Source organism: Vidua macroura, chromosome Z, assembly GCF_024509145.1.
Source record: "Vidua macroura isolate BioBank_ID:100142 chromosome Z, ASM2450914v1, whole genome shotgun sequence".
Classification (NCBI taxonomy): domain Eukaryota; kingdom Metazoa; phylum Chordata; class Aves; order Passeriformes; family Viduidae; genus Vidua; species Vidua macroura.
Window position 1 is genome coordinate 67,942,976 of NC_071611.1, and position 24,206 is coordinate 67,967,181.

A 24,206-nucleotide genomic window follows, 5' to 3' on the forward strand; every position below is an offset into this window, starting at 1 on the left:
CTTCCCTTCCCTCTTCCCTTCCCTCTTCCCTTCCCTCTTCCCTTCCCTCTTCCCTTCCCTCTTCCCTCCCCCTTCCCTCCCCCTTCCCTTCCCCTTCCCTCCCCTCCCCTTCCCCTTCCCCTTCCCCCTCCCCTTCCCCTTCCCCTTCCCCTTCCCCTTCCCCTTCCCTTCCCCTTCCCTTCCCCTTTCCTTCCCTTCCCCTTTCCTCCCCTTCCCCTTCCCCTTCCCCTTCCCCTTCCCCTTCCCCTTCCCCTTCCCCTTCCCCTTCCCTTCCCTGAACTTCCCTGAACTTCCCTGAACTTCCCTTCCCTTTCCTTCCCTTCCCTTTCCTTCCCTTTCCTTTCCCTTTCCTTTCCCTTTCCTTTCCTTTCCCTTTCCTTTCCTTTCCCTTTCCTTTCCTTTCCCTTTCCTTCTCTTTTTTCCATTGCTTGTCCCATTTCTTGCTGTGAGATTTTCTTTGCAAGAATGAGTGTGAATGGAAAGAACAGAGCACAGTCCTGGATTTGTACAGTACAAAGATATAAAAGAGAGAAGAGCAAGCACTGAAACATTCATAGCTGAAGATACAGAAGATACAGTTGTATTTGCAAGCACTTGGTGGAATAAATACACAGTGACACTCAAATCCTGACACCCAAAACCCACTGCAGTAAATCCAGAGGAGAGATTTGCCCACCTGCCACTGTGTGACTACCCTGGCATCTCCAGGGCTTTTAGTGGCTGGGAACAAAATGTGGTTTTGCCTGTGCCATTTTCCTGGTGTCCTCTGCCAGGAGGCCTAAAGGCCTTGCCTTTGGAATGGCATGGAACCAACAAGCAGTTTTTACTCACTCTAATTTCCAAAGATGTTCTGAAGGTATCGAGCTGATTACTGGAGAACAAAGCACTGCTGTGATGTTGTTTCTCAGCTAACCTGCACCATGCATCTGTGTTGTGTAACTGATACCCACCGTGCTGACAGAGGGAGGGTTGCCATTTTCTTTGGTTTCATCTCTCAAAAGCTTTAGGTATTTCTCACCTACAATCAGACTTGTTAAGAGCTTAAGGCATAAATCACCTGGGAGAGAGCTGGAAGAAGACAATTCAAAGCAGAGCCCAGCCATTACCAAAAAGAAAAAACTAAACAACTCCCACTGATTAAACTCAACAAAAAATATTTTCTTGGTTCATTCCAAAGCAAGGAATATGGTTTTAAAAATAGTTCAACCAAATGCCACCTCAAGGTGAATTTGATTCAAAGCTAACTAAAGCCAAAGTGGGCTTTTCATCAGATATACCCAGGTTTTGCCTGGTATCATTCAGTATGAGGTCTCTTGTCATCTGCAAGGTTTTACCTAACTGTGCCCACAGCCCTGGTGCAAAGTACCTATCCCAGATGCCTAACAACCAGGAGACATGGTCATGGTCAGAGTGGCCCCTTGATGTGCTGTGCTGTTGTTGCTTGCTCATGTGAACAGCTGTCTTTGTTTCCCACAGGTATTTTGCTGTCTGCCAGGAGCAGTGAATGAACCACTTCAGCTGAGGTGTGAATTACAGCCCCAGAATGAGCAAGGATCCTGCACAACAACAGCACCTGATCTAATCTTTCCTTTGCCTCTGTGCTGAGGGAAAATCAAGGTAAATTCATGTTGAATGTCTAAGTTCACTCAGTGGCTGACAAGACCTCTTTTAATGGATCTAGTATGAGCAATGATCCCAACCAACACAGCAATCATTGTGTACAATGTGTGTCATGTATCAATGAAAATGTGCATTTGTGACCCATCTGTGCGACACCAGTGGCTGTGATTCTGTTTTCCTATCCCTACTCTGAGAGGTGACCTTTAATGAAGCAGCAGAGGTTTTGTTTTTAAGAGCCTGTGGTCAAAGCAAAAGAAGTGGGAATGGTGGAGGTGCAGAGAAGGAGACAGTAATTAGAAACACTTCATAATTTTAAAGTATCTAGGCAGAATGTGCGGGAAAGCTCCTGCAAACCACTTCTGCTTTTGAAGGGTCTGCTCAAAACCACAGCTTTGGAACAGAGACAGGTCAGAGATGAGACCTTAGTAAGAATGCGGAAATAAGGCCTTCCCCTCCTCATTAGCTTAAACTTCAAAAAACATTCACTTTGTCCAACATTTCTGCTGCCCTAAGGTGAGGATTTTTGTAACCACTGTCCAGGAGAGTAGGCAGGAAAGCTGTGCATGTTGGTGTGAGAGCATTTCTTTGGGAATGGCTAAGGAGAGTGAGCTGGAATCCTCTACTCCCCTCCCAGGTGGTGCATGGTGATTAGTTCCAGGTTCTTATTAAATAGGGTCTCCATGAACAAAAGTTGATTTTTTAAGAAAACTTGTACTTTTAGAGAGAGTTATTCTTTGCCCGTGTGGAGACATGGGATGCCCAGTGCAAGCAGCACAGAATCCGAGTTTGCACACTGTCCCTCTGCCCCATGGCAAGTGCCCTGGGCGTTTTTTGTGCGGCAGGGCAGGAGCAGCTCACAGCAGTTTTGGGTCGCTGTTCAGTCAGAGGCTGGAGTACATCCCCACGTGCCTCACCAGGTTGGGCTCCACCACGAAGGCGTTCTCACCCTCGCCCCGCAGCAGCGAGTAGAGGGCCGTGTCCTTGGCGAAGCCCCGGCGGCAGCGCAGCCCCCGCAGGTATCCCGAGGCCCGGCGGGCGGAGGCAGCCGGGAAGAGCATGGCGGGCGTGCAGCACTCGCTGGCCGGCACCACGTTGTAGAGCGCTGGGTGCAGGCGGCGCAGCTCCAGCCCGTAGTGCCGCCCCACCAGCTCTGACAGGGCCATGCTGTACAGGGCAAAGAACGCCACCAGGCACCAGCTGGGGCCAGCCCGCCCCGCGGCCCAGCAGTACGCACAGCTCAGCACCGGCCCCAGGAACATGCCCAGGCCCAGCCACTCCAGGATCCTCATGGGCTCGGGGTTGAAGTAGCGCTGGAGCCTCTCGGGGTGGTACAGCTTGAAGTAGAGAGCATCTCTGAGGTAGGGCTTGGAGAACCGGGCCAAGAAGAGGTGCTGCAAGACAGAAAATATCTCCTCCTCTGGCACAGCATCATCTTCCACAAGGAGGACGTACTCTGGGTTGTACACCAACAGTGACTGCTCCAGGCAGAAGACGTAGTCCTGCTTCTCCTTCTCAAACTGGTTCAGGCTGGGGTCAGGATTCTCTCCAGTTCTGTCACGACTGACCATAGGAAAGAGTCTGCTCAGCAGCCTGACATCCTGATGGCTGCTGGGGTCTGACTCCACGTTACAGAGGAGCATGCGGTGGCTCTGGCAATGCTCCCCACATTTCTGGAGGAGGCGGTGGAAGTAGGAGGCCACTTGCAAGACGTAGTGGAAATCATTGCGCCTCTGCACAGTGATAATGGTGATCAGCAGCAAGGGCTGGAAGGTGTCACTGCCAGAGGCCTCAGAGGCGTTTGGCATCTGCATCTTCTCAAAATAATGGAGGGCATGCTGGCCCTCCTGCTGGTTCTGCTCCAGGAACTCCCTGCTCATGGGGTTCAGGTGCCAGCGCCGCAGGTAGAAGTAAGAGTGGAGGAACCGGTGGCAGATCAAAGGTGCCAACACACCAAAAGTCACCACAGTCAGGGTGAGGAGATGGATGAAAGGGCTGGACCAACGGCACCACTTCCCACAGAGCTGCCAGGCTCGGTGTAACTTAACTGCTGCAGAAAGAGGGCACTCCTGCATTGCTCATGCCCTCAATCCTTCACTTCCAATGCATCCTTCTCCCGGGACTGCAGGATACCACTGGGGCCATTGCTGCCAAACCTGCATAGGTTGTCCAAGCCTAGAAAGGAAGAAAAAAGGATGGTTACTGAAACAGGAACTGACAGAGAAAATAGAAAGCAGGGGACTAGTCTCTGAGTAAGCTAAAATGCAAGGCCTCTGTGGAACCCTTATGGTGGAGGCATCACAGAATAGTCCTGGGAGATTGAGGACAGATGAGCCAAACTTATTTTCCAGCAAAAGACCTCTAAGGCCTTTTTAGCACATAGAAGCTCTGATCTAACCGAGTTCAAAAGGATTTTGTGTGTTTGTTACTGTGCTTCAAACATGTAACAACAGGCAAGGTGGATGTAGGATGTGTAGAAATCCCTTTCTGTTAAAGGCACAGAACTTAGGTACTCCTGTCTGGTGACAGTGAGATAATAATGTTTAGATCACAGACATGAAGCAAAGCCAGATCTCTTGTATCTTAGTCTAGCATATATTGGAGAGACAAACTTTTACCTCTTTGGAGGCACACATGCTTCCCTCCTGCTGCTCACACTTCGAAATGTGTTTTTTTTCACTCTTCCCTAGAGTGTGAAGCATGGGCCTGTGTATGCTAAAGATAATGTCTGTGTCTGTTTCTCTCAGATGTCTCTTCCTCACTAGACCCTGTGAAATACATGGGCACAGCAACATTAACATGTTGTAATTAAGCCATTGACTCCTACTTCTTATTTAAAAGAATGCAATTTAGAAGTATATGCCTTGAATTTTAAACTGAAACATTCCTATAAATATATAATATTTTTGTACACACATACACACACACACACTTTAAGCAAACATTCACCTTCACACAAGTTAAATTTTGCTGTATTTTGGCTTTTCTGTTCTGTTTCTCTGGCTGCCCTGAACACCTGAACACCTCACAGCCTAGCTTGCTTTCAGAAGCTTACACAAAAAACAGGGCAATTAGACTGTTCACATGAATTCTCTTACGTCACTAATCTTGCTTTTAATCTGCTGGATTGTTCCTGGAAAAAACATTTCCTACATCTTTCAGAACTGCAACATTTTAGATTCCTAAATAGGAATATAAGAGAGACCATTTGCCTTCTCCTTCCTGCACCATGAGACAAAGACTCAACTCTTCCTGTACAATTACAATATTAAATTACTCCTTTTGGCCTATCTACACTTCTTCTCAGTGTCAGTGGGAAAAGCCATTTCTTTCCTAACATAAAAACAGCTGGATGAAGTCATTTGGTCAGAGCCATAGAGTCATCTCTCTACAAAAGGATGAAAGAGGGAAACAAAGGCAGGCTCTCGGAAAATGTCATGGAAGTGTCATGGGCTGTCACAGTCCCAACAGGGCCATAGCAGTGGTGGGAGTAACGGTGCTCACACAAGTGGTCCTTTACACTTTTGATCCTATAGCAGCACCCAAGCTGAAACCTTTGTGTGAAAAGCTTTTCTACACCCCAGCCTAACACCACGCAGAAGAGCTGCCAGCTCAGGACCAGACCCTCTGCTGATGATTCCTCTCTGGCAGAGACAGGGCCTTTGTGGTGCTGTGACAAACATCCTGCTCGAATCTGAGAAAGCCGATGGAAGCTTCCCAAGGAGCCATAGAGATCTCCTGTAACATAAAGCCATGGTGACAGGGAATGTACACATATCCTCAAATATTCCAAAACCTGAGGTCTCTGCCGTGAGCTGATCCCTACTACTGGGCCAGATGGCCAGCTTTTCTCATCTGCAATTCCTCTTGTTTTCTGACAGCTTTTAGTAGGTCAGGTGCCAGATAGTATTTCTGCAGTGTGTCAGGCCCCCCTTGACAACAGCAGAAGCCAAGCACCCACAGATCTGACTGTTGCACTTCCATGCCAAAGTGGGAGTTGGGCTCCCTAGAAAATACAAACCATCCCAGCAAGAGCTGTGCTGCTAAAAACATTCAGAGGAACCTTAATGGTAAGATACCAGTAGTTGTTATTTGATTGCATTTTACTGGCAGGTACCAAATATATCTCTCACCTCCTCAAGCACTGCTGAAAGCAATTGTTCTTTTGTTGTTCATAAATGATGAGTAGCATCTATCATCTTATCATCAGATAAACCAGGCAAAGATCAGGGCTGCTGCACTTAAGTTCTCAGCTCCCCTAATTAGAACTTTTATTTCTTATGGTCTGTGTACTAAAGATGTAACACTGTCAGTTAACAGATTAATGACAGCTTGAAGTATAAGAGAAGTGGCTAGAGAGGGGCAGAGGACTTGGCCCTTAGGAGAAGTTATGTGGTGCATGAGATAGAAATTGAAGGCACTGCTGTCTGTTTTGATCTGCCATTCCTCAGGGCCTGTAAGTGATGCACAGTTTGAAAGCTACTGAACTAAGAAACAAGCCACACAGCTGTGGCAGGTGAATGACACTTTGACTGTTTTGTTTGAATGAAGAGAATAAGACTATGCCACCAGTGAAAGAGGCTGTGAACTCAATATATATTAATTTCACTTATTTCCCCAACTTTTGTCTTGTTTCTCATGTATATTAATTTTCCTCTGTCACATAAACTGGAACGGAGCCCATTTCACCTGGCTGCCTCCCTGCAGGGCAATCCCATGGGAAAGCAATGCTCCCTCTGTAGCTACTCAGCAGTCAGATCAGATGAAATGGGAATGAGGAACAACCTGAGAAAAGTTCTGCAAGGTAATAGCTAAACACAGAGACTTAAGGCAATGACTTTGGAGAGCTATCTGTGATTTTGATAGGTGTGACAGGGGGTTGAGGTGCCCCAAGAGAACCAGGGCTTGTGATCACAAGAGTCAATCTGTCTATAGAGGGATGTCTATAGAGGGACCCATCCATCCCACTGCGGTGGCCTGTAGCAAACCCCCACAATAAAGTCACCCGTCCCTGTCCTGATTCATCATCTGTTGGACAGCTCCTCATCCATTCCTGGGCAGAGCTCCATTCACTCCAGCTGGTCACTGACATAAAGGGTGACCCCTCCTCACCTCCCCCACTTGCCCTTGCTAAAGACTGTGTATCCTTCCATTCCACCAGTGCAGTCACAGGAGCTGCCCCAGCACACTGCCATGATGCCAAGGAGCTGGCAGCCCTGCAGGTGTGCCCGTGACTCCAGCTCCCCGTGTTCATTCCCCATGCCTTTGCACAGAGGCAGGTAAGTTGGACTCTGAAGAAGGCAAAGGAGTGGCTGGAATTCCTTTGTCCTGCCATTCAGGTGCTCTCCTGCTGACCTGTGATCCCTCCCCGTGTTCTGGGCCTCTCTTGCTAGCCCTGACTTCACACTGAAAGGCTTGAAGTTCCCCTCCCACAGCAGCTTTAAATTAAAGCCCTCACCAACTTGGTGAGCTTGTCACTGAAATTCCCTCTCTGTCCTCAGAAGGACCCCAGCAGTCCCAACAGGTTTCTGCTAGTACATCCTACGGTCCAAGCTGCACCCCTGGCTGTGGCACCAATCCTGTGACCATTTGTTGGTTTGCCAGATTTTAAACCCCATTCCCTTTGACTGGAAAGGCTGGAGAAAAAGCTGCCTGTGCTCCAGATGACAAGGGATCTGAGCATCTCTCATATGAGGAGAGGCTGAGGGACCTAGGGCTGCTCAGCCTCGAGAAGAGATGGCTGAAAGGGGACCGGATCCATGTCTGTCAGTGTCTCCAGGGAGAAGCTGGGGGAGGGGCCTGGAGGATGGATGAGGGATGGACATGGGTTCCAGCAGTGGGACAGGAGGAACAGGCAGGAGCTGATGTCTGGGAAGCTCCACCTGAATGTAAGGAAGAACATCTTCCCCGTGCAATGACTGGGCACTGAACAGATTGCCTAGAGGGGCTGTAGAGTCTCCCTCACTGAAGACATTTCAGAACCTGGGCACAATCCTATGCAATGGGCCCTGGAATGACCCTGCTGGAGAAGGGAGGTGGGACCAGATGACCCACTGTGGTCCCTTCCAAGCTGTCCCATTCTGTGACTGTGCCAGGCCTGTCTTCCTAGGAATTCAGGTGTCTAGGCCATGTTTTACAGGAGCTAAAGGTACCAGCCTGAGCCAGGATTAGACAAAACTGGACCTGCTACAGCTACACCCCTGCACCTATACAAAAGAGGTGTTGGCTACCTCAATCACTCCCTGTGGGCTGTAGATTCCTGTGGCCCCTGCGAGCCCAAAGAGCTCTCCTGTGTGGCCGGGTGGAGATCTCCCCATGAGCTGGGACATTGCTCAAGGACACTCCTGCAGGCTGTGATCCCCTTACCCAGCACCTGGTATCTACAGTGACGTAACACATTTTACATTTTGCGTAAGTGTATATTGTATGTTCATGACATTTCTATATCCAGCTATAGCTTTAGGTATAGAAGTGTAGTAAGTAGCAGAGTCTAATCATGGTTTAAATCATTGTTGAAATCAGAAACTAAAACATGGTTCAATTAATTACCATTCATTACAGCTTAATTATTAATTATTGTTAAATCATTGTTAAATCACTGTTAAATTATAATTGAATTATTCCTTAATCACAATTTGCAATTTTTAAATAAATATAATTTGATTATAATCTAAATATTAATAAAACCTTTTTGTTATCCCCACAATGATGAATTCTCTTAAAAATTCACCTGTGCCAGTAGAGTTGTAGATATAAGAATGGAGGGAGAGGGAGAGAAAAGGAAACAAATGCGGTGATGGCTGCTAACACTGCAGATGTTGTAGCTTTACTGTTGTTTATGACTGTGAAGAATAAAGTAGAGGAATAAGGAAATAGAACATTTGTGAACAAAGGCCTTTGATGACAAAGCTGTAAATTTCCAGCTGGGACAGGTCTATGTAACAATCAAAATGCAAAACTGTACAAGACAACAACCAGAGTATTGTGATTCAAACCTCTGAAACAAAAATGTTTTGTCATATTGATAAAAAGCATTCCTTCTTGAAGAGACTCTACTATTGTTAAACTACTGATTTCTCTGTATTTAGCACTTGTGCCTGAGGAATATCCACCCTCTTCCTCCCCTCCCCCCACAACGAATGAACCAGAGTGTTTATCCTGCACAGGAAAGCGTGGTGAATGGAGTGCCCTGGTTCTGGGGGATCCTGATGATCTGCTTGAGCCCCAAGGGGAGAAAATGAGGTAAATGCAGGAGCTGAAAAATAACCTGTGGTAAAATTAGTAATGCCCTTGTTGGACAGATAAGAAATCAGCAGGTTTCACATGTGCAGGAGGGTGTTCCTCCTGCAAATGCTTGCTGAACCTGATGTGCCCTAATGGTTGTACATAAATTATTTTCTCAGTGACTGCAGGAGAGAAGCCAGTCCAGGAACCTGTAGTGCACATCAGCATCGTTTCATGTTTTGCTGCATCACAGCACAACTGCAGATTTCCTCAACAGCCTTTGATTTTAAATGTCAGCGACTTCGGCCATTGGGTTTCTTAGTTGCTCCTCGTTCCCCTTGGGAGAGCTGCCAGGTAGCACAAGGTGACCCGTAAAGCACCGGGATTAATAGCAGTTACCTCAGTGGGGATGGTCAAAGAGGAGAAGGCGTTAGATAAGAAAAGCTGATCCCACCTCCACTCTCTGCCCTCCTTGCAGGACACGCACAGAGGGCATTTCAGTGTGCCCAGTCCTCAGCTCCTTGCCCGGATTTCCGACTAGAGAGATTCCGGCCACGCTTCTGCCTAGGGCGAGGGCTCCTCTGGGTAGCACCAAGCACAGGGCACCAAGCACTGGCTGGCTTTTCCCTGTTCCCTCAAGAGTTCCACTCACCTCCCCTAAGGGAGGGGCCGTTTCTTGAGGCGCGGCCAGGCTCCGGCTACTTGTCCTCGCTCGTCACCGTGTACAGGCACATCCCCGGAGCAAGCACAGAAACATCTCCTCGATCCCTGGAGGGTTTCCACCTCCCTGCTGGCTCGGGAGCAGCCAAGCCCAGCTCTGATGAGCAGTTGTGGCTGCTCATCAGCCATAACTTCCTGGCCCCCTTTTCCCCGTTGCCCCAGCCTCGGTGCACCGCCCGCCCCCTTATCTCCCACAGGGGAAGGGGAAGCATCCCTCCGGGACAGCCCGATCCCAGTGGGCCATTTACCCGATCCGCGCGGGAGATTTACCCGATCCGCTGGGCAGCCCCGCACGGCCGCTCCCGCCTCCCTCCCTCCCGCAGCTCCGCTCCCGCCAGGATCCTGCTCTCGGCGTGTGGCTCACTTCTCTTCCGCGAATTTCTCTCCTCCCTCTCGGGCGCTGAGGGTGGGATTAAAGGCATCAAAGACGAAACATGTGACTCCGCCAGCACAGGGATGCTCAAGGAAGGAGGGGAAGGGGAGATGGCCGGAGGGGGTCACCGCACACCGGGGAGGGGACCGGTCCCTGGAACCAGGTTCAGGAGTAAATCCCGAGCCCCAGGAGGACGCCCGGGGCGAAGCGGCTGCGCAGTCAGAGCTCCTCATTCCTGCTTTGCGGTCCCCGAACGCTCCTTCAGGAGCGGCGGGACAACCGCAGGGACAACGTAGCTCCCCCAGTCCTCCCCAGTCAGGGTGTCACATCTGCCCGGTGTCACCTCGGCCGCGTGTCACCTTTCGTGGGTGTCACTTCTGGCGGGTGTCACTTTTGCCGGGTGTCCCCTCTGCCCGATGTCACTTCTGCCGGGTGTCCCCGCCAGCTCCCGCGCCTCTGGGGCACTGCCCTCCCCCAGTGGGACCTGTTGGACCCTCCGGACCCCTCGCCTCACTTCCAGGAGGGGAGAGGATCACCGGGGCCCTGCAAATTCGAGCAGAAAGTGCCAAGAGTCACCAGCAGGTTCTTTATATGCATGTTACCCCTGACAGGTAAAAGCTTTTTCAGTCTGCAGTGAAGTCTTCACAGGTGTACTGGCTGAAGTGGGGAGGCTCATCAGCTACACAAAGATTTATATCACACTGTTCAGGATTCAAACATTTCATCAAACTGCCCCAAGACTTGCCTCTGACTGGTTTACTCCCCCTCCCTCCCACCCACCAGTGCTTTTCTCTGTGTTCCACTTCCCTGTTCTTACACACCCACATCCTTCAGCCCTGTGACCATAATACCTAATTAAATGGTTACCTGAAAGATGCTTCAGAGAAAGTTTACTGTCTGTTATTGTAGGAATTCCTTGGGTTTGTGCTTGCAGCTCCAGAAAACGCAAGTGCATGTATTTGGGCTAAACTGCTTTCAGGCTCAGACTTCTCTTACAGTTTAGAAGAATCTTGGGGAAAGAAAAAAAAAAAAAAAACCTACCAAGAAAAAAAATCCCTTAGGCCCTTTCAGTAAAATACCATGTTCTGTTGAGCACAGCTAGAATTTTGCTAGTGTCCAGTCCTGTAATCAGAAGCTTCTAGCATGATATATGTTTATAATTTTAACAAAGTAATTTCTATTATTCCCTCTTATAAGCATGATGAACAAAAGAAATCAGTTTTGCATGCCTGTGATCCTTAGTCTTCCTTCTGCTGTCCCACACCTAGGGCTTTTTATTGCAGAGTCAACATGGAAGAAGGGGGGAAAGCCAGAGGAACAGTAATGCCCAAAATAAACAACACATTCAAGCACCACAGTTGGGTTCCTGTAGTGATTTCCTAGAAACGGGTTAGGCATGCTGGAAGCTTCAGCTTACTAAGATACATGTTACTCTCTCAAAAAAATAAAGAAATGATAGTTTCTCAGGTGATTTGCTTTCCCAAATCTCTCTTTGCTGACCACCTCTGCCTTTTTTTCTGTTTTTAATGACAGTGATTTAGACTCTACCTTCCACTTAAATGCTCTCATGCCTCCAAAAGTTGATGCACTGAAAACACAGCAGATTCTGGAACAGAGCAGAGAAAAAAGGGTATGTAAGAGTACTGGAGGTGGGAAAAAGCTTATACATTCCTAGGAGGTCTGTTATTATGTTCTTTCCAGGATAAGAGTTGCAGAAATTTTAAGAAACAAAAAATGTTTTTTTCCCCACTTCTGTGTCAGTGTGCATGTGAGAGAGTGACTATTGAGCAGGATTATATTTTGGATGTTTTAGCCAGCAGAATTTATTACTAGGGGTAATACATTTAAAAGAAAAAAAAATGGGCCCAAAGGCCTTATCTTTGGGAATAAATATTTAGGTCATTGTAATTTTGTGTGACTTCTGTGTAATCTTCACAACTTCCTCTCTGCTCACTTGCATGCTTTTCACGGCACACTTGACTTTCATCCTTAAACAATTATTTCTTTAAAACAGCTTCTGGTAGACCCAAAAGACTGAGGGAGAAGAGTCTGAAGTGATTTTGGGGCAGTGGCACACAATGACAGTGGAAGCCTGTAATTCCTGACTATTCATCCACTCTTGTCATGGTGCTGTTTCCCGCTGTGCATGAGCATAAGAGAGACTGATGGAGCTGAAAAATGAACTTTCTCTTCTGGTGGGTTATGTGTTAGTTGGGTCACTTTGTCCCTTTAGTTCTCCCCACAAAACATGGCATTGTCAGCACAGCTGGGAGGGCTTTAGAAAGCAGAGATGAACATTTGGGGACTCAACTGCTCTTGCAGTAACCTAACTGCAACCTGAAATGCTCAGAAGAAATAATTACTTATTAAATTATTCAGCCTGTACAATAACAGGACAGGACTTTAAAACTATGATCAGAAAAAAATCTTGGGATGAGAATTTATCCAGGTAGTGAAGGTTCAGCCCAATCATTCAGATCCCAGTGTTTTCCATTGCTGAAGCACCTTTCCCCTCTGCCATCCACTGTAACAGCGCTGATGGCACTAAGCGTTTGTGCAGGGAAATGGGAATAATATTTTCTTTTGCTTTGCCTGAGATCAGGTACAGCTCCTGCTTTTCATAAGCATGAGTGTCAGAGGCAGGACAAGGCAGGCAGGTGGTGTTTAGACACTTGCTCAATGTGCAGGCAGGGCTGAACTGAAAAGCCCAGTGTCCTCTGAGTTGTGTTATTTGTGCCCTATGCATCACTGTCAAATTATCTTTACTCCTGCCTCGTGCTCCCTGTCCCCTCCTGATTCCTTGACTTTCCTTCTACTGCCTTTTGTTTTTTTACCAGAAGGCAAGCGCACGAGGGTATGCACATTCCAGTTGATTTTGAGCTGCTTGTGCTGATTATTCAGCCAACAAATCAAACAGCTTCCTGTTTGGGGTGTCCCAAGGTTCTACTCAGCAGGATGGACACACTCAGCTCTGCTCTGCAAGGCACTGCCTGAAGTAGCAGCAAACTCATATTTGGGGCTTACCTCCTTCAGCCAGTTGCAATGAAATTTGAGAAGTGAGTGTAACAGGGACAAGGAGGAAGCTGTGAAAAGACAGGAAAAAAAAAAAAAAAGAGACATAGGAAAAGAAGTTTTGTAAGGCTGGTCTCCTTAGGAAAAAATCCAAAGCCACTGCATTCAAGCAGGAGGAATGAATAATGTATAACTTGTTGTGCTAGTATGTACCTACCCTGCAAAAGCTGTACCTCTTCCACAAACACAGAAGTTCTGTAGTGACAGCACTATTCCTTTACATACAGATACCAGATGATTGCCTGGTTATTCCTGTACTGTCAGCTGCACAATGGGTATGTTCTCCTTGTAGGTATCTGCTGTTCAACTCAAAAGTTAACTTTTAAAATAATTTTCTTCCCCTGTGCATTTGGTTTTGGTTCTTTTCAGGACTAACCACCCTTCATGTATTCCCCAAGTCTTCCCTCTGCAAAGTCTCCTCTATACAACCACAGCCAGACTTTTCAGGCTCTTATCAATAGCTAATTCATCTTGCAGATGAATTATTAAATCCTGTTCCTGTAATCTCTTCTACCCAAGCTGCATACATCTGAAGATGACAGAAACACAGTCACTGTAGTCTATTTCACTTTAGAGACTATTGGGCACCCCTCCCCACCACACCACCCTTTTTCTATGCTTCTTTAGCTTCTCCAAACAAACCATTAGAAAAGGCTGTTCATAGCTAAAAGAACACCAGAGTGAGCCAACATAAAAATGTGTTAAATGATGATGGAACTGCAGAAATACTGCAAGCCTGGTGACACTCGGAGAACTGGACGCACCTTGGTCAATTTAGTGGCATATGCTCTGGTGATCCAACCTCCTTCCTATCTTGCTCCAATGTTCTGACTCTTGCAGACCACAGAGTATTTCTAAGAAAGGGACAAACATTTTAATTCAGACATAAAGTCTAGTGCCTCTTCAAAATATCTGTTAAAATACATTGGCTCTCAGTTACTTGCTTTATCTTGCAACATAGAAGAATGGCCTGGAACAGGTTATTTTGTGCTAAAAAAAGATGCTATGCTAAAAAACGAAAATGAGGTGAAAAGGCAAACCAGAAGATTTCTAAACTGAGAGTCAGGAGGAATTCTCCCCCAGGGACTGCTGGAAAACTTTTACTTTCTCTTGAAAAATGGAGTAAAATAATTTTGTATGGTCACTGGGCACTTTTCACTAATAAACTCTGCACTCTGTCAGAGGCACAGAGTGTTAGCAATTTCTCTGCTCTCTCTCACTGCAAATTTTAAGTAAGCACTTCTGGAACTAAAGGTCAGATGCTGGCATGAGAGAAGTGGCCTATCTAGGAAAGTCTTGTATGCAGTTTTAACTCCACAAACACTCTCAGGAAAATTGTATCAAATATAACTATTTCAAAACAGCTTCAAATCTCTAAGGGGCAGCACTATTTGACCTTTAAGAGGTTTTTTAATTCAGTTTAGCTGAATGGTGTTTTGTTAACTTTTTTCATTTCATGTAATAGTGAACATAACACAGAGACTCAAATACTTTACTCCTAGTTTAGATTTTTAATTCATTCAGGTTAATTTATTTTTCTTTTAATATATAAGTTTAGACAAGTCCTGGGAAGCCAAGTAGGGGCTCCTGCCTTACTTGAAGAAATACATAAAAGTCTGTGACTAGTCCAGGATCTAGAAGGAAAAACTGCTATAATGACAGGAGTTACGTTGGCTAGTATAAAGATGCAAGTGATTTCTCTAGAATTTATTCTGCAAATTCTGTAATTTTCACTGCTTATGAGTAATTAATATTTTCAGCTCACCAAAAAAAAAAAAAAAAAAAAAAGCTCACAAAACCAAGCTCACTTTCTTTTTCTGGTCTCTTAATGTGCCAGTAAAGAGCTTACTAGGTTACAAAGTCATTTCTGAAGACTATCTCTTTAAAATTCAAGTGCATCTACTTCAATTAAATTAACTATGTATAGTAGAGATAAGCTCCTTTTCAGGAAACTCTTCGTATCACTTTTTCCAGAACCATTTATACACAGGAATCCTCTGCATAGACAGCAAATTAAGGTGGTTCCAGCAACACCAGGTGTGATGCCAGGGGGAAAAAAAAGTGAGAGTGAGTGAAGGAAAGCGAAGAAGACAGTGCTCCATTTCCTGGATTTTCATTTCTCCTGATGATCACTATGGCAGCTGGGCAGTGAGGCAGCAAGGCAATTGTTAATAATCCCTGCTGAGACTTCCCAGCCTGAGTTTCTCACTGACTGGAATCTTTCATTCTGTCTTTTTTAGATTGCCTGCCAGGATGTTCTGGGTGTCAGTGGAGTGAGAGAGCTCCTTCAATTCACACACATATTCTCCATTTGCATCAAGTGTTTCTCTACAGGAGAAGACAACTAGGGAAGGAACATGATAAAACAGAAGTAAGTGAGAATTTTTGTGCAGCATATATAAGCAACTGAAATATTTCTATCCAAGTCCCTTCTGGTCAGGTGACAATGGAATTTCTTTCCTACACCTGGGCAAAATATGATCAGTGTCACTCTTCCCAGATGTGAGTCATAAGTACCCTACTATGCTACTTAGGAAAGAATACCCATCAAATTCTAATAATAATAATATTACTAAAAATAACAGTAATAGAAAAAAAAGTAGTGCCATTTCTTTCAATGGAAAAGCAAGAACTCAGGGCATTGGCTACAGCTTTGTGTGTGTTCATTTTCTTTAGTCAGCTTGTCTGTCGAGAGAATTACAACATCCTAAATAACATAAACAGTAATTGTTGGCTAGATCAAGGATGCTGTGGAGTGATACATTTCTCTGTGATCCGATGTACACTGCACTGGGTGGATATCATTAGGTCATTAAAGTACCTGATCTTATCAAATACAGTTCCACTGTTGGCCCTAATTAATGTGTACCTAGCACAACCCTTCATTCCATTTAATGCCCACAGCAACAACATGGGCTACTTCACAACACCTGAGAGGAAAACCAAAATTTATCCTATTTTCAGAGCACAACCTTAACTACAATGATGTGCTTTATCCTTACCTTACAATGAGGTGAGGATAAAGTCATGCCTAGAGGAGGGGACACCAGAACAAACCTCAAGGACAAAATTTTGAGCAGGGGCTGAAGCTTTGCGCTTCAAAGGTCAGCTTTTAAAATTAATCTTGTTACTGCTTATTGCACTTTGACAACATGAAAATACCTCTTGCACAACTAGACTCTTACCATTAAGAAAGGGATGTCTTTTAAGACACTGGTGTTTCTGTTTTTGCTTCAAAGCACCAATGATCAAAATAGCAGAAGAAAATAGAATCACCTTGTCTGTAGCCAGTATATGAGGAAATGAAGGGGGTTAAGAAGCTCAGTACAAGCCTTTCATCCTATTTATTTATCTATTGTAATTGTTTTTAGGAAGAGAGCTACATTTGCTTTGAAGTCAAAGACCTGTACACACATATGACTGGTCTGGTACTTCTATTTGGAAGTATTTTCCACTAATATGCATTTTCTATTTTTTCCTTTTTTTTTTTTTTTTTTTTTCTGAGACTTTTCCTTCCTTTATTTCACCTCTGTGATCTGATCTAGAAGGCACTGAACAGATGTGCCAGCTGCCACAGGACACACTGAGGGCTGTGTTTCATACCTGCTCTCCTGTGGTGCCTGGCACTGCATTATCACAAAGTAACTGCTGTGGTTCCAGTTAACAACCTAGGAAATGAAAGGCTGATTTGTGTGCTGACACAAAAATGCACCTTTACCACAAAAATATTGATGCACAGGGCTTTGCTCCACTGAATTTGGAATCTGGTTCTCTTTTGGAGCAGTTAAGCTTTTTGTAAGCTTTTTGGGTACTATTTTGCTTTGCCCAGTCACTGGTTGCCTGAAGATGTCACTTTTCCACCTTATAGTCTTAGGTTGGCTGCTTCTTGTGTTCTTGGGCCCATTTGTCCAACCTCTTTCCTTGAGTGTGCAACCTGCAATCCCTTTCTTCATTTGCCACTGACAGTACCTGGAGCTGATTGGCCAAAGCTCTTCTGTTCCCACCTTTGGGATGAATCTGTGCTCTGCTACTTCCTCAGCAGACTCCAGGCACACAAATCTTTTCACAAAAGGGAGGATTTCCCTCTGCCCTCCAGGGCAGAGCCTTCTGAGATCAGCTCCCAGACCATCTCCCATAGGGCCTTTCCTCCTGGAAGCAGCACAGTTCTGCTGGATCAAAGATAATTTTAGGTACTGTCCTCGGTGTGCCAAAGCTCCAAATTTACCTTTATATCTGCAGACACATCTGGGTAATAAGTGAATAGTTCACAATGCTGTCTCTCCACCTCCCACCTTACCAAAGAGGATGCATTTCACACCCACGTGTTGTTGGGCTTTCATAGCAAATTGATGGATGCTACACCTCTTACAGTTTGAGGGAGAGACAATATTTGAGGTTTTGTAGGTCCTTTTAATTTGGAAGAGAGGTTTGGAACAGGTAATGGGTGATGCTCAGCACAACCCTGGTCACAAGGCTGTGCACTTCTTGTTCACAGGAGATTCAGTCCATCCAAGTGTCCTTTTGTGGCCACAGCCTGAGCATACCAACACTGCAAGCTCAAAATTGTCTCCTTTCTAGGCAGTTTCTTACACAACTTTTTTATTCAGTTCATATCCAGGTCTCTGGTGGTTTTCTTCATACCAGGCTCCCCTCTGCTTATGCTAAGAACATGTGCACATCCTTTCCAAGAAACACTCTGCTTCAGTCACTCCAATTCTTAACCAACTAATTTTGTAAAGTGCTCAACTCTCTCCTGTAGCAATTGCAAGTGAAGGACTGTGAGGTTCAGGAAAAAGCAGCTGTATTTGTCACATTCCTGGTAGACTAAGTAATTGCAAATTGCTGCAAGACTTTCACTGCAGTTCCTCTGGACTGGCTTTAGATTCCTTGGCTCTCCCACTTTCTTCACAAAAGTATCTCAAGTGTTCCTCACAAAAGTATCTCAAGTATTAATACCAGTATTATTAATCCTTCTCTTTCTCTCCTTACCGCTCAGATTTTTTCTTGTATTTTCTTGTATTCTCATCTGCTGTGTTGTCTCTGCACAATTCACAAGGAGGTGACAGTTAATCTACAAACAACACTGAGGAAAGCAGAACATTTTTGCTACTGGAGGGAAACAAGAGCCTCAGTTTTAGGTTTGCAGGCTGTGTTTGCAGGCTGTGTGGAAAATCCACATGTAACCTGCAGGATAGCCATTTCTTTTTTAGCATTGCAATCCAGCTGCAGCTAGAACTTGCCCTTTTAAGTCCCGTTTTAGGGCCTCCCCAAACACTTTGGCCTGTGCTATGTGCTGCATAAAAAAGTGGCTTCAAAGTCGGTTTGAATGCTTGTCTAAAGTGTGGTGATTAAGACAGATATGGAACTGAATGTACGAGAGTAGGAGTGCTCTGCAGGAAATGGAGGAAATGCCAAGGTGCACAGAGATAAAAGACACCGGCACGAAACTAAATAAAATGTTGTGGCTGTCCCCATTTCAGTTAGAACTTTGCAGAGCAGACATAAATCTATTCTTCATGGGTTATACACCTGACACAAAAATATGCAGAGGACAGAAAAAACAAATATAAAGAAAGGGCAAGAAAAACACAAGAGCTGAAAGGTGTGCTGACTGGAAACTCTCATTTGGAGCCCATTTTATGAAGCATGAAAGTACCTTTTGGTTTCAAACATTTTGGTGAACAACTGACTGCACTAAGAATCAATCATTTATCAACCATTTCTGACTTAGGTAAGTGCTCCCCAGTGTTGGAATCCTGGATGCTGAGAATTTTAAACTTTCTGTGCTTAAAGCCACAGACCCATAAGAGAACACTGCATTTGACCTGAGGTCATGGAACAGGCTTCTAAAATTGATTAATAGCACTGGGATTATGGGTGTATAGTTGGTTAGAAGTGTGTAATATCACAGTGTGGAAAACTTAAAGAGTTTGGGATTTTAGAATATGGAAATAAATATGAAGCAAGATGGAAGTTTTAGGGCAGAGGCAGGTTGTTCTTCTTTACCTTCTTCTTTATGGGTTTGGGTGATGTTTTGGTATTGGACCGAAAAGTCCGCATTGCGTGTTTTGGGGGATCAGTTATTGGGTTAAAAGGGAAAATAATCTAGGTGTCATTTCTAAATTGGATAGTTTAGTTTTAAAAGACCTTGTAACAAGTTAGTTAGCCATTTTGTGCCTTGCTAATGAAAAAGCTGCTGAACTCACGGCTGTGAGACTGTAACATAGATAAGAAATAATAAACACCTGAGTCTGAACATGAAATACCGTCTCAAGTGCCTTCAATCCCGACCCCAAGAAATCGATATCCCAGCTGTAAAGAAACGCTGTAGGTAGGTATTTATTATTATTATTATGTAGGTATTTATTATTTTTAGACAGTATTGTGTAAAAACAGATTTCAGCCAAGCTGGTCAGCTTCTCTGTTGTTGCCCTGGTTTTTAAAAGCATTTTCTTTTATAGTTCTTTTGAAAGTTTTAAAGTTCTCATAAAACTTCTTTAGCCTTCTGACAATGTTTACATATTTGAGAGTCAGAGTTCCCACACAATTTCATTTATAAATAGAATAGGTTACATATTTCTCTGTGGGTGGAGAGAAATGATTGATTAATCTTTGGACCAGTGTGGTTGGAGAGGTGGTAATTCCATCCTCCAATCCACGGTCACCTTTGGAATTCTATAAATACCAGATGTTTGAATAAAACAGGGTCTTTTTCTCTTTTGAACTTACCAAGCTTCTGTGTACTCATTTTGTGTCCAATAGCGACGCTCTGTCCCATCTGCTCTCACACTTGCTCACAAAGCTGCAACAGCTCACTGGCTCACTGTGAAAAACAACTGTTCATTTTGAAAATTTAAAAGGTCTATTAAACCTTAACAAAAATACAACAAAAGGACTACATCAGGAAAATTTCACAGCACTGGCAATGGCCCTCGTGGGTACCATGTGGCGGGTTCACCTTCAAGATGGATGCTCAGTCTTTTATACCCCTGGGGGTTGCATCAGCCAACCCTGGCTCCTCCCAAAGACTGTCAGTCAGTTCTTTGCTGTTTATTGGTGGAAATTGCTTTCTTGTAACTTGATTGGAGGTCAGGTGTTGTCATGCCGCCCCCCCTAAGCAACAAGCTTTTCCATTCCCAACTGCCCCATGGAAGGGGCACATGTGCATGCCTTCTTTTTAGCTGTCCTAGACAACCCAGACTGTCTGATGGCAACACTGCAGAGGGGGGGGAAAGGGAATTATGGGGAGAACAGAGAACATTTAAACTATAATAACATAACTATACATCACTAAAGCTTTCATATTCACACAATAGTCATCCCTTAATTGCGAGAGCCAATCATCTCATTATTTGTCTATAACATTGAATATTCCCACAGCTTTGGCTCTTATTCTTGCCAAAGCATCTTCATTTCTATCACCAGCTTCAAAGGGTGTTTATTCCTCCATTCATCCTTTCTACCTGACCTGAATTCTCAGGGTGCCAGGGGGTATGGAGGTCCCACTGAAATCTCAAAGCAGCCATAATCCCTTGAAAGATCCCCCTGGAAAATGAGTTTCCCTGTTGTAGTGGTTTTGGTTTGCCAATTTACAATTTCCCAAATTTTGAGATTTTTCTGGCCAATGCACCAAAGAATGTGGTGGGTTTGGTGCTGGCCAATCACCAATACACTCACTTCCTGCTGTGACATAGGATTAGGAGAAAGGCATAGCAGGCTCAGAACTTTAAAAGCGTATAAAGAAAATTTTACTAAAAGTAACTAGAGGGAAAAAAGTTAAGAATCAAAACAAACCCTTCAGAACACTTCTCCTCCCCCCACAATCTTTTCTTTCCCACTGGCACTGTAAAGAAACCAAACCTAAAATTTCCAGACAGTTTACCACCTCTACAATAGTCTTTCTTCAGTTCACTGAGGGAGACAAGTCCCTCTTGTTAATGTTATGGAGACTTCTCCACAAGAGGGAAAAACAACTCTCTCGTGGCTCTCAATTTCATCACGAGTAACAGCTGCCCGGGGAACCCTGCCATCGTGAAATCCTTCCCATTTCTACTAGCCTTCCCACAGCTTGTTGATGGGCCATGTCAACTTATCGGGTATTGTTTTAAAGATGAGCTGTTCAAAGGCAAAAAGTTCTCATTATCTATCTCTAAAATCATCTTCATCCATGGGAACAGAAATCTTCTTCTCTGGGAAGCACAGGATTACTCTACTCTCTTTCTCTGTTCAAACTCCTCATGGGATCACAGCTATTTCAACATCTGCTTATCTTAGCATGGAGGCCTTTGCTTGATAACAATTTGAACGCTTTCATCTCCCCATAGTTTCATGTGTTATAAGGAAAAAAAAATAGTCTTTTCTCCATAGCTTACAAGAGGACTTCAGCTCCAAAAACAAGGCATCTCCTCACCTCTCCCATCTGGGACTTAACTCCTTCCTCGCTGACCTTGATGTCTTCATGCTGTTCCTTTACATGCTTGCATCTTGTTCTTTTCTCTCACTCGAGGGAGGATTGAAGCACTGAGAGCATTAACATCATGCCTAAGGCCTACCTGACCCGCCGGCAACTTGTGTCGGGGAGCTGCGGTTGGGATGAGTCAGGATCGGCCTCCTGGTTGGTCTTTGGTTTTTCATACGGGCTGCAGGCGGCTCTGGTCTCAGCCGTGCTGGGGAAGGGGATCTGGCGGAAGATCTTCACAGCTGTGGCCAGCCCTGCTCCGGCCAGGGCTCTGCAGCCCAGCCTCCCCTGCCTTCCTGCCCGGCAGCTGCTGAGACCTGGCCTGGCCAGAGCGGAGCCGATGAGGCGACCGGCGGGTGGCCGGGAAGGGGGAAAGGGGCCTGGCTCGCGGCAGGACCGCCCGGCCCGGCCTGGCCAAGACGGGGGCAAGGGCCCTCCACCTCCTCACCCTCCCTCTCCTCACGGAAGAGACAGTTCCCGGGTTTTTTTGTCTTTAACATGCGTGTTTCACAGAGGCGTGTCCAGCTTCTCAGTGGTTCAACAGACTGTCAGTTACAAAAAAAGCTTTGCTTCACTTCCCTGAATTTCCTCCCATTCCCAACCAGGACGCCCATCCAAGTCCGCTGCCTTCACAGTCCCATATTCAGAAAACATTTATTGACTGATTGTTATGAATAATTTATGTAGTTATTGACTTTCACTATTATTGGCTTTAGTAAATTATTTTGATATAGTACAGTTAAAAATGGGATCACACTCCTGGTACTAAAAGTGATTTCAGCATTTATTATAATAAAAAGGCCTAAAGCAAGGGGGCCCGCAGGCCGAGCAGGAGCATTCCCGTTGAGGATGCCGCGGTGCTGGCACTGGGTCTTCTTGAACAGCCATGTCCTCAATGTTCCAGGTGGAGCAGCACGAATTCAGTGGGCCAGATGCCCCTTTTTATCCTGTTTTTTGTCTCTTTGGATTTGTTTCTTTTTGGATCCTTCATTTGCATGAAAGTTTAAGGTGCTTCATTGGCCCATTACAGTTCTGTCCAGGCTGGCTTGTTTCACTTGGGGGGTGGTGCACTTTACTTAGGTGTGTGAAAAATGCATATTATGTGATTGGCTTTTCACAAATATCAAAATGAATACTATACATGTTATGTTGGAAAGTTTTGTTAATTAAATTATTAATTATGTATTAATTTTTGTAGTGCTGTATTAATCCTTTTAAGTAGTGTGGTAAATATAGTTTTAGGCTCTAAGATAATATTAAAATAGAAACTATGCGATGTAAGAAACTTTTTTTAAGCTCAAGGAATGGATAAGATCATCAAGAAATTCTTTGCATAAAAATAACAGCAACAAGACACCAAAATTTCAAAAGAAGAATTATTGCCTCCTTATCAGGAAGAACCAGACTTCTTCCAGACTTCAAGGAGCCAAAACACTGATTTACAAGATGAGGGAGGAAGTTGACAATAACCAGAAAATACCCTTTGTTTGGAAAGAATTTGTGAATCATGTATGAAATACATGAATATGCAACAGGCATATTGGGTTTGAAGGGTTAATCCTTTGTTAATGAGGTATGCTTTTGTGGCTTAGTGCCCAAGAGCATACAGATATCTGTAATTCTTTGCTTTTAATTGTCTTTTATTGTCCTCACTTTGATTTTCCAAATTCTTTTTGTCCTGTTTTTATTACTATTCTTTACTATTAAACTTCTAAAATTTTAACACAAGTGATTGGCGTTTTTCACAGGTGTAATACAGTATGTTGAGTACCGTATTTCTTATAAATACCCTTTTAACCCCTTTTACCATAACCAAACTAACAGTACCTGCTTAACAATTATTAACTATTTTACAACCCTTTCTAACCTATTGTTAACAATTCCCCCCTCTAACTATTTGATCAGGCTTCTAGCCTGCATCAATCTTTTAAAGTTCAACTTCTACTTTTCTCAGTTTCTTGTGGAAAATGAGATGTTCAAGCATATCTTTGGCATTCTGATCACTCTGTTCTTTTATTACGATTACTTTTTCACCATTTTTCCCTTCCACGTTACCTTGCAGCATGATGCTGCTTTGGACAATGCTGGTTACTATCTGGACTAGACATGGAATTACACATGGTAGAAATATTACACTTGCTAGTGCACACACCACAAAGAAGACCAATTTCTTCCACAATTTGCCATTCCAGGTGAACGAGTTGTCCCACTAATCAGATTCTCCAAACAAGTGTTCCAACACAGGTTAGTTTTCTAATATTTTGAGTAACATTTTTAATTATATGACTGTGGTCATCGATCTCTAGGCAGCATTCTGAAGTATTAGATTTTCCACAGATCCCTCCTTCCTCTGCGAGGAGGTAGTCTATTGCCAATCGAATCTGGTAAATTACTGATCGTGTTTGCTGTTGCTGCTGTTTAAGAGATCCATGGTCAGAGTTTGATTTGACATTATTTCAAGCACTGCTTGTAAATGGATGATTCAATTGAGCAGACACACTGGGTTGTTCCACTCGGTGATCACCACATGTCGCTGTCGAGGTGGTCGCGACACAAAGCAGAGACCACACGCAGTCTCAGATGGTAACTCTTTATTATCGAAAATGGCTGACCTTTTATATACTTTCTAGTTGTTTATACTTCTTCAACCCCAACTATTGGCCACAATAAATCAACATAACACCACTGGTGAAAAGTAACAGTGACTTCAGCTAACTTTCTAAAAATACCTCGTCCAGCTGC

At 44.6% G+C, this 24,206-nt stretch overlaps 1 protein-coding gene across 1 annotated transcript; it reads right to left on the minus strand.

Moving 5' to 3' along the window:
* Positions 1-410: 410 nt before the first annotated feature.
* On the minus strand, positions 411-4,267 carry PGAP4 (post-GPI attachment to proteins GalNAc transferase 4). The gene is made up of 2 exons (XM_054002779.1): positions 4,236-4,267; positions 411-3,792 (listed from the first exon to the last, which is right to left on the minus strand). The coding sequence occupies exon 2, from the start codon at positions 3,690-3,692 to the stop codon at positions 2,502-2,504; it is 1,191 nt and encodes a 396-aa protein (XP_053858754.1). The 5' UTR covers positions 3,693-3,792; positions 4,236-4,267; the 3' UTR covers positions 411-2,501.
* Positions 4,268-24,206: the final 19,939 nt, after the last annotated feature.

Bases quoted from the DNA above. Each gene is read 5' to 3' on its own strand.
- PGAP4 (XM_054002779.1), bottom strand. From the start codon at position 3,692: ATGCAGGAGTGCCCTCTTTCTGCAGCAGTTAAGTTACACCGAGCCTGG.